We start from the raw sequence: 12,954 nt of genomic DNA, 5'->3' as shown, positions 1-12,954 counted from the left end.
AAAATGGGCTGAGATAGGAGCAGTGGTGTTGAAAGCTGAGGTCCCCAGCAAAGTTCCCTTCAGCCCTGCACCCAGAGGAGTGTGGCTTTACCCTAACCCCAGTGGGGATGTGGTGAGTTGTTGATTTTCTGACTTCTTGCTCCTTTGATCCCCTCCATCAGATCCTGGAAGCAGTGACGATGCAGCACATTTTCATGAACAACTTCCAGCTCTGCAGCGAGATCAACGAGCGCGTGGTTCAGCACTTCGTCCACTGCATCGAGACGCACGGCAGGAACGTTCAGTACATCAAGTTCCTGCAGACCATAGTCAAGGCAGAGGGGAAATTCATTAAGAAATGCCAAGATATGGTAATGGCTGAGGTGAGAGCTGCAGAGATTTGCAGGGTCTGAACAGAAGTTTGCACATAGCAGTTGGTGAACATGACAAATTGATCCTCTCGCTTCGGGGACTGCCAAGAAGCTGACAGCTCTCACCATGCAAAAAGAGCATTACAGCTCCCAGGAAGCTCAGGCTTTTTGTGACCAAAAGCTCTCTGAGCTCCTGACTCACAGGTGTAACAAGGGGTTGGTTATTAATGGCACGAGTTACTTCCCAGGCCTGTACCCAGCAGCATGTAGGTGGGGTTATGAAGCAAGGGTGCCTTTGTCTAGCAAAATTGGCTTGAAGAGAAGTAGTTTAATTTCAAGATCACTAAAGCAGAAGGAGAATTTCACCATGGTAGCATTTTAATGAGAGATTTTTATGAAATCATAGAACCACCAGAGAATCACCTTCCACTATCCCAGGGTGCTCCAAGCTCCATCCAGTCTGGCCTTGGGCACTTCCAGGAATGGGGCAGCCCCAGCTTCTCTGGGCAGCTGTGCCAGGCCCTCACCACTCTTTTTTTTCCTGCCATCTAAATCTGCTCTCAATTTGAAGCCATTCTCCTTTGTCCTGGCTCTCCAAGGCCTTGCAGATAGTCTTAGCAAGATGTGCTTACTCAGCTGTTCAAGTGTGAAGGGGAAGAGGATGAGGATTGGCTTTAGGTGTGTGGGAAACTGGAAACTGGGGAGCCAGGATAAAAGGGAGAGGTCAGAGAAGGGTGAATGAATGCCTTTAAGGGGAATATTGGATGGGATCTGTTTGGCAGATCTGCACATCTGATGGAATGTTTTGGCCTCCTCAGCAGGGGGAGCCCCAGGATCAGATTTGTCAGATCTGCCTTTTGAGCATCAGTCCTGATGGGTGGATCAAAAATCTTCCATATTTTGTTGTTCAGCTCAAAACCAGCTTCATTAGCTTCTCAACACTTAGTTGAGTGTGAGATGCTCAGCAAGGGGCTCCCCCAAGGTCAGCAGCTGCCCAGGGGGTTTTTTCTACATCTTACCCTGCTGTTTTCCCCAAACCCTAGGAGGACAGCCCTGGATCCCTCCAGCTGTGTGCTCAGCAGTGGACCAGGGCTCAGTTTGCTCCATCTCCTTCCCTTCCTGGAGTTCCATCTCTGGAATCATGGCCAGCCAGGTGTCAAACGTGAAGCTGATGGAAATCTCCAGTGTGTCACTTGACGTGTCACTCCCTGGCCCTGGAAAATGGCTGGTGTTTGTTGGAAGGGTGGAAGGAGTGAGCCCTGCAGTCCTCCCATCCCTGGGCAGCTCTCCAGCAGCACAGGGCTGTCCACAGCTGCCTTAGGAAGTCACCTGAGGTGACATGGAAAGGCACAATGGAAAGTCACAAACTTCTTAGCAAAGCTTCTGGCTAGCAGGCAGCTGGGCTGGCTTTGAATTTCCTCGGTGGTTCAGAAGGGGTCAGTTAAATGGGAATGTCCTCCTGGAGCCCTGTGTCCCTGAGGGCAGTGCCCAGCTGCCCTGAGGGGCTGGGGAGCAGCAGTGGGACAGCCCCCACGAGGGGATGCTGTGGGGGGATCCCAGGCTTGGCTCTGCTGATGGAATGTTCTCCTTGGCCCTCAGCTGGTGAATGCAGGGGAAGATGTGCTGGTCTTCTACAACGACAGAGCCTCCTTCCAGACCCTGGTGCAGATGATGAGGTCAGAGAGGGACAGGATGGATGAGAACAGCCCCCTGATGTACCACATCCACCTGGTGGAGCTGCTGGCTGTGTGCACAGAGGGCAAAAACGTCTACACAGAAATCAAATGCAACTCCCTGCTCCCTCTGGATGACATTGTCAGGGTGGTGACCCACGAGGATTGCATACCTGAGGTGAGGGCTTGCAGGAGAGCTGAGCTGTTTGTCTTAGGAATGTGCTGGGTTTGGGTGAGAGGGTTGATACTGCTGGGTCTGGCCTGGCAAGGGGTTGGTGCAGGTGGGCAGCGAGCTGGGAACTGCAGTCCTTCCCTGCTGCTGCTGTTGGCACCCACAGCCAGCCTGGACAGTCAAGTTAAATCCTTTTTTGGTGCAGGTGGGCAGCGAGCTGGGAACTGCAGTCCTTCCCTGCTGCTGCTGTTGGCACACACTGGACAGTCAAGTTAAATCCTTTACTACTTCCTCCTTACCCTGCAAGTGGGAATGTGATGCTGTGCTTGGTTGTTTTATAGGGTTCTTGAGGCAAAGAGGTTTATGGATGTGCTGCTAACCTTGAACAGATGGTTCTGCAGAACTGGAAATTATTATTGTGCTGACGTTTTGTCTGCAGTAATCCTGGTGGTTTTTTATTGGATGGTGTCTTGCTATTCATGGCATTAAATTTCACCAGTGTTTAAGTGAAAGGAAGAAGTAGAATTCCCAATTATCTGTGTAGCACTTTTAATGTGACATTATATTCATTCATGCCACCACTCAGGTTCTTATCCTTTATTAATTATTTTCTCTACTTTTAGGTCAAAATAGCATACATCAACTTCTTGAATCACTGCTATGTGGATACAGAAGTAGAAATGAAAGAGATTTACACCAGTAATCACATGTGGAAGCTGTTTGAGAACTTCCTGGTGGACATCTGTCGGGTAATGTATCTGCACCAAGGAACTGAATTCAGCTTAAAAACCTCTTAATTCCAGAGCAGCAAGGATAAGACATCCCAGTGCATCAAGGCAATAAGTACCTTGAATACTCTGTTCCTGCAAATAAGTGTCTCCTTTTCCTTGTGCCTGTGGATTTCATTAGTCATATTCCATGGAACGCATTCATATTTTCCTTTTTAAAAGAAAAAATCCAAGCCCAAACCAAAGCTCAGTGAAGCTCCACACCCTGCTCCTTTGTCCAGTGCCTTTTCTGTCCTGCCACCTGGCCTGCTTATTCTGGCCAGCATCACTGAGCTCCTTCCTGAGCAGCACTCAGCGTTTTTTGGCAGGTCAGGACAGATTGTTTTCCAGGCTTGGTGTTTATTTGGCCATATGGCTTTTTGCCTGGGATTCCAAGTATTTCCCCATACGAAAGCATTACACCTCAGTCCTCCCCATCCTGCTCTTGCCTTCCTCCAAGACACTGTGGTTTTTCCCTCCCCCAGCCGTGCTCTGGGCCAGCACACCAAACCAGGAACAGCGCTGGCTCTGCTCTGGGCTGGAGGTGCAGAGCCCCAGTGTCACTGAACTGGGACCAGGACAGTGTGACATGAGGAACTGCAGTCTCAGCTGCCTTGGTGAGCTGCCCCTGACCCTGCTGTGGTTTGTGCTGCAGGCCTGCAACAACACCAGTGACAGGAAGCACGCAGACTCCATCCTGGAGAAGTACGTGACCGAGATCGTCATGAGCATCGTCACCACCTTCTTCAGCTCCCCCTTCTCCGACCAGAGCACCACCCTGCAGGTGGGGACATGCACAGACAGGGAGAGCACTCCTGTGTACATTCCCTTGGTGCCACTGACAGTGCAAAGGAAACACAGGGGAGCAGTGGTGGTGTAACTGGGGAGGAAATACAACGCAGTTCTTGGTGACCAGACTGCTCTTTTTGCTGTAGAAATGGAAAAAACGTGTAGGTCACAGTCCAAATGTTCTTCTAGAGAAGCTCAAGTGTCACACGAATTCATCAGTGCATTCAACTCTGTGCTACCACTGAGGTCTTTTGTAGAGAGTTCTTGTGTGTCATTGAATCCCAGGATGGTTTGTGCTGGAAGGGACCTCAAAGCCCATCTCATCCAACCCCTTCCACAGATATCACAGAGGGAGCGAGGGTGATTGGTTAAGGACAGCATATTTTACAGAAAGATTCTAATTGCCCTTAAAAAAGAGGATTCAGAACAAAAATCCAGAAGCTCTCATGTGTCTCACCAAGTAGACTTTGGCCTAGTTCAGAAGTTGGAGAAATGTGGAAGAGGAGCTTGAAACACTTGTGAAGAGGAGAGGGCAGAGAGTTGTACAGCAGAGCAGCAGAGTCAGGATGTAGCCCTAATATTTATATTTGCACAGAGATAACACTGTTCTTTATGCATAAATAACTTTCTGGCAGGGTGTGGGTGGAGTGGTCAGGTGTCTGGCAGCTCTGGCAGGAGGCTGAGAGGGGCAGTTGTTGAGACTTGATGCAACCTGGTAGTGCCAGAGGCAAGTGTTTGCAGTGCAATCTCCAGGTCTCAAAGCTCATGCAGTCCTACCCCTGCCTGTCTCTGACCTCACCTGAGTGAGCAGTGCAGCAGCTGATTTGCTCCTCAGGTGACTTAGGTTGCTGTTGCACCTTCTGTGCTCCTCAAAGAGTGAGACATGGAGACTGTGGCCTTGTCCTGGGCTCTGCCCTTCCTCTGTGCCATGTACCTGAGCTGCCCTGCTCTCACTTGTCATCTCTGAGATGCAGCATTTGAATACACATCTTGCCATCCTATTTTAGCCATCTGTTAATGTTATATCAGCAGTTTTTCTTTAGTTTCTCAATCTCCCCCTCTGTCTAGCAAGATGAAATCACTTGGTTCACCTCTTTTCCCATCTTAGTTGATAGATCTGCCTTGTCCTAGATTCATCTTTCCTCCACATCTCCAAGTTAAAAGTGGTTTCTCTCCCTTTTCCTGCCTGTCAATACTCTTGTCTATACCCAGGGATTCTCCTCCCTGAGGAGCACAGCCTGTTGTCCCACCTGCCTGGTGTCCATCCCTGCTCCAGGTGGGATTTCCTCCCCTCTGAGGTGCTGCAGGTGGGCTGATCTCTGTAGGCAGGGGATGTGGCCACTCTGCCCTGGGTTCAGTCCCTCCCTGCCCTTCCTGCTGCACCTTCTCATCCCAGCCAGCCTCCTCTTGCCTCCTGCTCCTTCATGTCAGGGCTTGTGTGTCTGAAATTCCTCCTGCCCTGAGTCAGCCTTGCTAGTTCAGGGAACACCTTGTCCATCCATCATGTGGTTCAAATCACATAAAATTAGAAGAACACAAATCTCTTGGCAAAGGACAGCTGCCCACAGCTTCTCTTTAACAAACATTGTTCAGCCTGTTTGCCTCCAAAGTTGTTGCTGCCCAAGGTTTCCCTTCCCAAGTGCAGTAAGCAGACATGAGGGACATGGAGTAAATTTCCTGTTTGATTTATTGACCTTGTTTAAGCAAATGAAACACCTTAAAGGGTTTTTAAGACCAAAAAAGTCTTTAGACATGAACTGAATGTGGGTGGTTTAGATCCAAACATGCAGCTATTTTCAGGGCCCTGGGTGAATGCTGTTGTTTGCCATGGTTTTTGGTGTTTGGCTTATTTCCAGAAAGGATAATGGGTATTTGCCTCTTAGCAATTTTGGGGGCTTGAATTTTGGTTCTCCTCTTTGTATATTTTGTAATGGTGTTTTATTTGATTGATCTAGTAGCTTTAATTAGCTGATAGACTTGGCTTTTTACTCTAACTCCTCTTTTTTCTTGCAAACAGGCTTTACTGTTGGCCAGAATTAATGAGGTATTTTTTCCCTGGTTCCTAAGTCCTGTGGTGTTTGCACTGTGGTGTAGTTCCTGTAGCTGATAGAAACATTCCATAGCTAGTGGGCACAGGGACACAGGGTGCTCCCTCTCAGATTGAAATATTTCAAATGCTCTTTCCTCTACAGGTTATAATATGTTCTTCTACTAAGTAATCACTGTACAAAACCAAATGGAGTTTTGGTCACTGTTGTTGGGCAGCTGCAAAGGTGAAAGAACAGAGCTCATGGGCTTGGGTGTGTTGGAGCAGCTCACCTTTCTGTAGTGGAAGATCACCTTGTGAAATTCAGGGGTGAAAACCACACCTTGATTTTGGCTGATCCAAAGCAGCTGCAGTGTTTGCCACTAACCACTGCCTGTGTTCCAAATAACACACAGCTGCTTTCTTAGTGAATTGGATACCAGCTAATAATGCTTGGAATGGTGAGTTTCCAACTCTGGAGCTCTGCTGTCACATAGCCAAGCCCCATTTACCTGTGGCCTCTTGAGTCAGCTGCTGGTCAACACTAAAAGAGGAATCTGTGTGCTAGGGTTGCTGATAGCTCTGATAAAACAGATGAAGGTGACTGCTCACTTCCTTTGCTTAGTCAGCCTCAATTAGCAGGCCTTTCTGCTGCAGAAGCTCCTGTTTCATTCTCCCTTCCAGCACTGGTTCCCACCCTTCCCATCCAGCTGCTGATCCCGTGGTAGATACCCTGCCACCACGGGGAGTTGCCCAGCAAGTGCTGCAGACCAGCTGGAAGGGACTGGCGAGTGCCAGCAGGACTGGGAGCAGCTGAGCCCTGCTCAGGGCTGTGGCTGTGACTGTGCTGTGCTTGCCTTGCAGACTCGGCAGCCCGTGTTCGTGCAGCTGCTGCAGGGGGTGTTCAGGGTGTACCACTGCACCTGGCTCATGCCCAGCCAGAAGGCCTCTGTGGAGAGCTGCATCCGCGTGCTCTCCGACGTAGGTAAGGAGTGGGGGTGAGCAGAGCTGCCTGCTCCAGTGGAGCCATCCAGGCTGGCTGCTGGTGTGTCATCCTGCCACGGGGACAGTGTGGTTTGTGTCCTGCAGGTGGGATAACTCACAGATCATTGTGGTTGAGCAGTGGGTGTTGTCACTGTCACCTGAAGTGCTTTTTCTGTCTAACCTCAGAACTCCCTGCAATCCTGTTGGTCTGCAGCAGGGAGATGGTTTTCGTGGAATTGCTGAGGTTGGGAAAGCCCTCCAGGATCATCAAGTCCCAGCTGTGCCCAGTGCCCACCTTGTCCCCAGCTCAGAGCTCTTGAGTGACACATCGTGCCCTTCCTTGGACACCTCCAGGAATGGGCACTCCAGACCTCCCTGGGCAGTGCCAAAGCCTCAGCACCCTTTCCAGGGAGGAGTTCCTCCAGCTGTCCAGCCTGACCCTTCCCTAGTGCAGCTGGGAGTGCCACTCCTGCCCATAAATTTGCTCCACTTTCAGTGTCCACAAGGAGTAGCTTGTACTGGATATGGGGTCAGGTTCTGCTGCTGTGTGTCCACGTGTGCCAGCACGAGCTCTTGGAGGTGTGTGTTTAGGGAAGGATTCCTACTCCCACACCTCAAACAACAGTAACAACTCTGAGGTGTGGAAGCCTCTAAACATAATCCTGCCCAGGCCTGACCCTGCCCTGTTTAAAATGCACTCAAAGAGTCATGGAATGGTTAAGATTGGAAAAGGTCTCTTAAGGTGGTCAAGTCCAGCTGCCAGCCTAGCACCACCACTGTGCTCACCAGTAAAACATGAACTCGAGTGCCACAAACAAATGTTTTTTGACCACCTCTCTAGGCAGCCCTTTCTAATGCTTTATAACCCTTTCTGTGAAAAAAAAAAAAAAAAATCCTAATGTCCTAATTTCCCAGTGTCTAATCTAAACCTTCCCTGGTGCAACTTGAGGCTGTTTCCTCTCAGCCTGGGAAGGAGAGTTTGTAGAGGGAAGGGACTGCATAGACCTTTGTCCTGTTTTTGTGTTGGTTCACGGGCTCAGGGTCTCAGTTCCCACTGATTCCGCTTGTTGCAGCCAAAAGCAGAGCGATTGCCATTCCCGTGGACTTGGACAGTCAGGTGAACAACTTGTTCCTGAAGTCCCACAACATCGTGCAGAAGACGGCCATGAACTGGCGCATGACGGCGCGGAACGCCGCGCGCAGGGACTCGGTGCTCGCCGCCTCCAGGGACTACAGGAACATCATCGAGAGGTTACAGGTGACTGCACAGCCCCCCTTCCCCTGCAGAACTGAAAGTCACACCTGACCAAACCCTCGGGTCTTTTAGTTTATTCAGGCAGGACAGACCTAATTGTCCTGCCCCTCATCCACCGTTAGTAACGTGAATTCTGCTCTGGATCTGTGGTGTTAATGTTTGTCTGAACCCGGTGTGGCTGTTTCTTTCCTAGGACATCGTGTCAGCCTTGGAGGATCGCCTGCGCCCTCTGGTCCAGGCAGAGCTGTCAGTGCTGGTGGATGTGCTCCACAGGCCTGAGCTGCTCTTCCCAGAGAACACGGATGCCAGGAGGAAATGTGAAAGTGGAGGTTTCATTTGCAAGTAAGTTGTCTTAGAAGTCTGGCTTGTTTTGCTTTTTCCCAAATTTCCCATGCCCTGTGGAATGGAGCCCTCTTGCCCAGCTTGGTAAATACTTGATATCCTCTGAAATACCTGTAAAAATCAGTATTTTGTGATATGGTCAAGGCAATTTGTCCTTGGTGGGGAAGAAAAACTGCTTGTGTGAATGGGCAAAGACTGGTTGATATGTTCTCCCATCTAATGCTTAAAAATGTCTGTTTGCTGCAGGATGCAAATGTCCTGAGCAGTTGTATAAATGAGTTTCATTTTGAGCTGATCCAGTTATTGATAAGTGCTTTCCACCCAGCACCTCAGGAACATTCCTGGGGTAATACATCAGGATCAGTTGTTGTCATGGGCATCACCACAGCTAGAGGGAAGGAAAGGGGAAGATTACAAGGTCATTTAGAGGGCAGTTCAGAGCAGATGCTGTCACCTCCTGGAGGGGTGGGCTCTGTACAGAGGTTGTGGAAGCTGAGCACTGAGTCAGTCCCAAGTGCTGGGTGGGATGGATTTGGGGTTGCACCCTCCAGGGCTCTGTCTGTTTTTTGAGCAAGTGGAATAGATTTCTTACTGTTAACTGGTTGTTCTGGAGGACCATCAGGTCCTGATCCCACTGGTTCCTTGCTGCCTGCAGCCATAGGGGTTTTTTGGCTGTTTTCCTGCCCACAGCTTCCCCTGGTAGCTGTCAGGTGTTGCTCTGGAGAGAAGGCTTCGAAGTGCTTATGTAACAAGCATGATGATAAACCTTGTTTGCAGCACAAACCAGTGAAGATAAGCACATATATCTTACCCCATTTTTAGAATGTTTGCACTAACCTGGTTGATGGCTTTTTTTCAGGTTAATTAAGCACACAAAGCAGCTGCTGGAGGAGAATGAGGAGAAACTGTGTATTAAGGTATTACAGACGCTCAGGGAAATGATGACCAAAGATAGAGGCTATGGAGAAAAGGTAAGGTACAGTCCATCATTCTGTTAAACACTGGCTTTATTCAGTAAAGGAAAATAAAGCTCCTGCTTCTTCAAGCTGTTTTCTATGTGTAAGCTCTTTGAGGCTGGAGCAGGGACAAAACATTTTTAATCAACTAATACCTTTCAAATCATATTTGAAGTTAAGCTTGTTTCTGTTGCTTTTCTTCTTGAGACTGGCAGGTTTAAGTCTAATCCCTGCAGTTGCTGGCACTCTAAAATACCCATTTTGTTACCTTTTTCTGAAGGCTGTAATATCTTTATCTGCTTCCCAGGTCTAGGTGACTCTTCAGGTCATGTAACCTTGCAACAGGAGGGTGTTTTGCAGTTAATTTGAATTTGTGTACAACTGAGCAATCTTGTTGTGGTTTTTAGATGGAAACTCTCTGTACACCCACCCATGTTTCTTCTTTCCCTTTCCTACATAGAACTCTTGATTGGTTGAGAGGAACATTTTTCTGTAGGTACAAACCTATTCTTTATTTCCATCAGGAGGCTGTGTATGCACCCATATGTTTGTGTTTCTAGAAGTGGTTACAGTCAGCTGAGACTGGGATTTGGAGATTCTCCTGGAATTCTGCTCAGATGAGGTTCTTCCCATGGCACCAGTGGGTGCAGAGGAGCACAGGCTGCATTGGGGAGCAGCTGGGAGTGGGGACTGGGGGAGCTGTGGTGTGGCAGGGCTGTCACTGCCCCGGGGAGGCTGTGCCCAGGAGCAGGTGGTGCCTCAGTCCAGTTCTCCCCCGCAAATGGGTTTGGAGCTGCTGCTCATGCTCAATTCACAGCAGAAAGGGCAAAAACTTTAGAGGTCAGAGTTTGAGAACAGCAGGAATCGTTTGTAGCAGCTGCCAGGGAGGGAGATGCTCCACAGGCAGAGGAGCCTGCAGCATCCTGGCCAGCTGGGAATGTCACCAGGAGGCAGCAGCAGGACGTGGTGCCAGGGCTCTGGGGAGGGAGCAGTGGCAGCCTGACACACATGGGTGTGCACGTGTGGGCTGCTCCCAGCACACCCAGGCTGCACAGGCAGTGCCAGGGACAGGAGGCTCCCAGGAAAATGCCCTCAGGGCAGGGATGGCCAGGGCTGTGCTCCCTGCCCTGCCAGGAAGGCTCTTCCCAGTGCTGCCAGCCCAGCCCAGCTCCAGCTGCTGCTCTGCTCCTGCCTGGAGACTGTCTCCCTGTGCAGCAGCAGTGGTTTGAGTGAATTCTTGGGCTTGAGGGAATTCCCTGGCCAGCTGCAGGAAGGCAGCACATCCCTGTGGGATGGGGAGGGAGCAGGGAAGGGCACAGCTGCAGGTGTCAGCTTGGGGCACATTGTCCTCTGCCCAAGTAGCTGAATCCTGTGCTGGGCATCACCTTCTGTCCTCTCCTCAAGGTCCCTTCTCTGAGACATCCCAGCTGGAAGGGGCTGGCTGTGGCCAGGCTGCTCCTGGGAAAGGAGTGGGACTGGTGATCCTCTAATGGGTGCTGGTATTTCCTGGTGTTCAGTCTGGGGCTGTAACAGAGTCAGTGTAACCATAGATCTTGCACTTCTCCAGAAGATCAGTGTGTCCTCTCCTCTTAAAACAGCCAGGAGCCACTGCCTCCCAAGGTCACCTTAAGTAATAAAAGCAGTGTGTGATGCATATTGTGTATACTAGACACCAGTGAAACCCAAATCAGAGCTTTAAGAGTTTTCCTTAAATGTAATTTGCCACTGAGAGATTTTCCAAAATGGAAATTAATTCCTATGAGTTTCTTAGGCTTCATTCAGCTAACTTGGATGAAGCAGTATTTCTAGAAGCTGCAGTTAACATACCTTGCACCATTCAGACCATGGAGAACCCCACAAGGTGCTAAAAAATCTTCAAAGTGTGGCAGAAGCATTGATTTCTGAAGCAGTGGCTCAGTTACATAAGGAGTCAGGATATGCCTGCCTGTGAAGTGATTTCCGAGTCGGAAGCAGCAGCTGATTGCTCACAGATAGACTGTCAGTAGTAGTAGAACAGCTTTTACTGTCTGGCTGTGAGCACTGCAGTGGGATTTATTCTCCCTTGTGACTCAGAGAACTGAATTTAGTCACCACCTAAAAGGTAGCACCTTTTGTTTTTAAAATCATCCTGTAATGTAACAAAAAAAAAAAAAAAAAAAGAGAAGGAAAATCCCCTCTTGTATTGTAAAAAGCCCGAAAAAATCTTGCAAAAAAAAAAAAAAAAAAAAAAAAAAAGAGAAGAGAAGGAAAAACCCCTCTTGTATTGTAAAAAGCCTGCTGTAAATCCTGGAGTCCCTGCCTAGAGGTGGTTCCATCCATCCAGGTGCAGAGCTCACCCTTGTAGCAGCTCACTGACCTCACGAGCACAGAGCCATGGGAAGGCTTGGCTTGGAAGGGACCTTAAAGACAACCCAGTTCCCTCCCTGGAGCACCTTCCGTAGCCCAGCCTGGCCTTGAGCCCTTCCAGGGATGGGGCAGCCTGTGCCAGGGCCTCCCCACCTTGACAGGGAAGGATTCCTTCCTAAGGACCCCTTTAAACCTCTGGCAGTGCCTGTCCTGTCCCTGTGCCCGGGCTCTCAGCTGTCCCTCCCCACCCGTGTCCAGCCCCAGAGCTCTGGGGAGGTTCTGGCAGTGCCTGTGGTCCTGCTGCAGCCCCACGTGGTGCTCTCTGGAGCAACCTGACTTACATAAGGATGTAGGGATGCACAGGGCTCCTGCTCTGCCGTGACTCTCCCGGCCCACAGGTCTCCTCACCATGCTGGCCCGTGTCCCTGAGCAGGGTGGGCAGTGCAGGAGGACACTGCTCCTGTCACCCAGAGCCCTGCTCCCACAGCTGGGGCTCCTCAGCAGCGAGCAGAACCCGTGGGCAGAGCACAGATGTACAGAAGCCTGTGGGAAGGCTCAAATTTTTCCATATTGCTGAAGACTCCTCGCTTGGCACGCGCTCAGGATGGCTCAGTGACGGGGAGCATACTGTGGAGTATTTAATAGGCACAAAACTGCACTACATTGACAGTGTAGGCTAGACCCAAGTTTTTCACTGTGCTGAAACATGTCATTCATGCACGTCTCTCCGGGTGCCTACCAGCTGACTCTCCTCAGCTCGGCAGGACTCGCTTTGGGAAGCTCCATTTTCCCCCCCAGAGTGGAAACGCAGCCCCTGAGCTGCTGCTGCTGCTGCTCAGGGCTCGTGACACTCCCGTGCCCAAGGGTGAAGTCCTTGGCTCTGGGTCAGCCTGCCCACGTGGTTTGTCCCTGGCACAGGAACAAAGCCAGGGTACATCCTGCCTCCCAAGCTGCTGGCACAGCGTTCCCAGCAGGGTCTGTTCCCTAACCCGGCGCTGGCAGATGTTCCTCATGCCCACTGCAAAAACAATGTTGGATTGCAGCATTAAAGTGTTAAATGATTTATAAGATCCTTATATGAAATTTATGTTTCGTTTCTCTTACTAATCCTTGCTTTCAATTCTTCCCCTTCTTTCTTTCCCGGCAGATTACCATTGAATTGGATAATGCTGAGGTTTTAATTTTATTTCTTTTCTCCGGTGTTGTTTCTATGGTGTTTGTTTTACCAGTAGCCCTGTGATCTGTCCTGTCTCTGCAGCACTGAGCGTTCTGATTTGTGTGCCTGTGTCAGTGA

At 49.9% G+C, this 12,954-nt stretch overlaps 1 protein-coding gene across 1 annotated transcript in view; it reads left to right on the top strand.

The window, feature by feature from the left end:
- The window catches only part of ITPR1 (inositol 1,4,5-trisphosphate receptor type 1), a 156,223-nt gene that overhangs the window by 74,387 nt on the left and 68,882 nt on the right, over positions 1–12,954 (top strand). The window contains exons 31-38 of the mRNA XM_041461959.1: positions 162–362; positions 1,950–2,201; positions 2,819–2,944; positions 3,618–3,746; positions 6,642–6,762; positions 7,835–8,019; positions 8,210–8,358; positions 9,218–9,329. Coding sequence (XP_041317893.1) covers positions 162–362; positions 1,950–2,201; positions 2,819–2,944; positions 3,618–3,746; positions 6,642–6,762; positions 7,835–8,019; positions 8,210–8,358; positions 9,218–9,329 — 1,275 coding nt within the window. The remainder of the gene's footprint in view (positions 1–161; positions 363–1,949; positions 2,202–2,818; positions 2,945–3,617; positions 3,747–6,641; positions 6,763–7,834; positions 8,020–8,209; positions 8,359–9,217; positions 9,330–12,954) is intronic.

This window comes from Pyrgilauda ruficollis, unplaced genomic scaffold (assembly GCF_017590135.1).
Source record: "Pyrgilauda ruficollis isolate IOZ18807 unplaced genomic scaffold, ASM1759013v1 scaffold10, whole genome shotgun sequence".
Lineage (NCBI taxonomy): Eukaryota > Metazoa > Chordata > Aves > Passeriformes > Passeridae > Pyrgilauda > Pyrgilauda ruficollis.
This window is presented reverse-complemented; position numbering and strand designations above follow the sequence as displayed.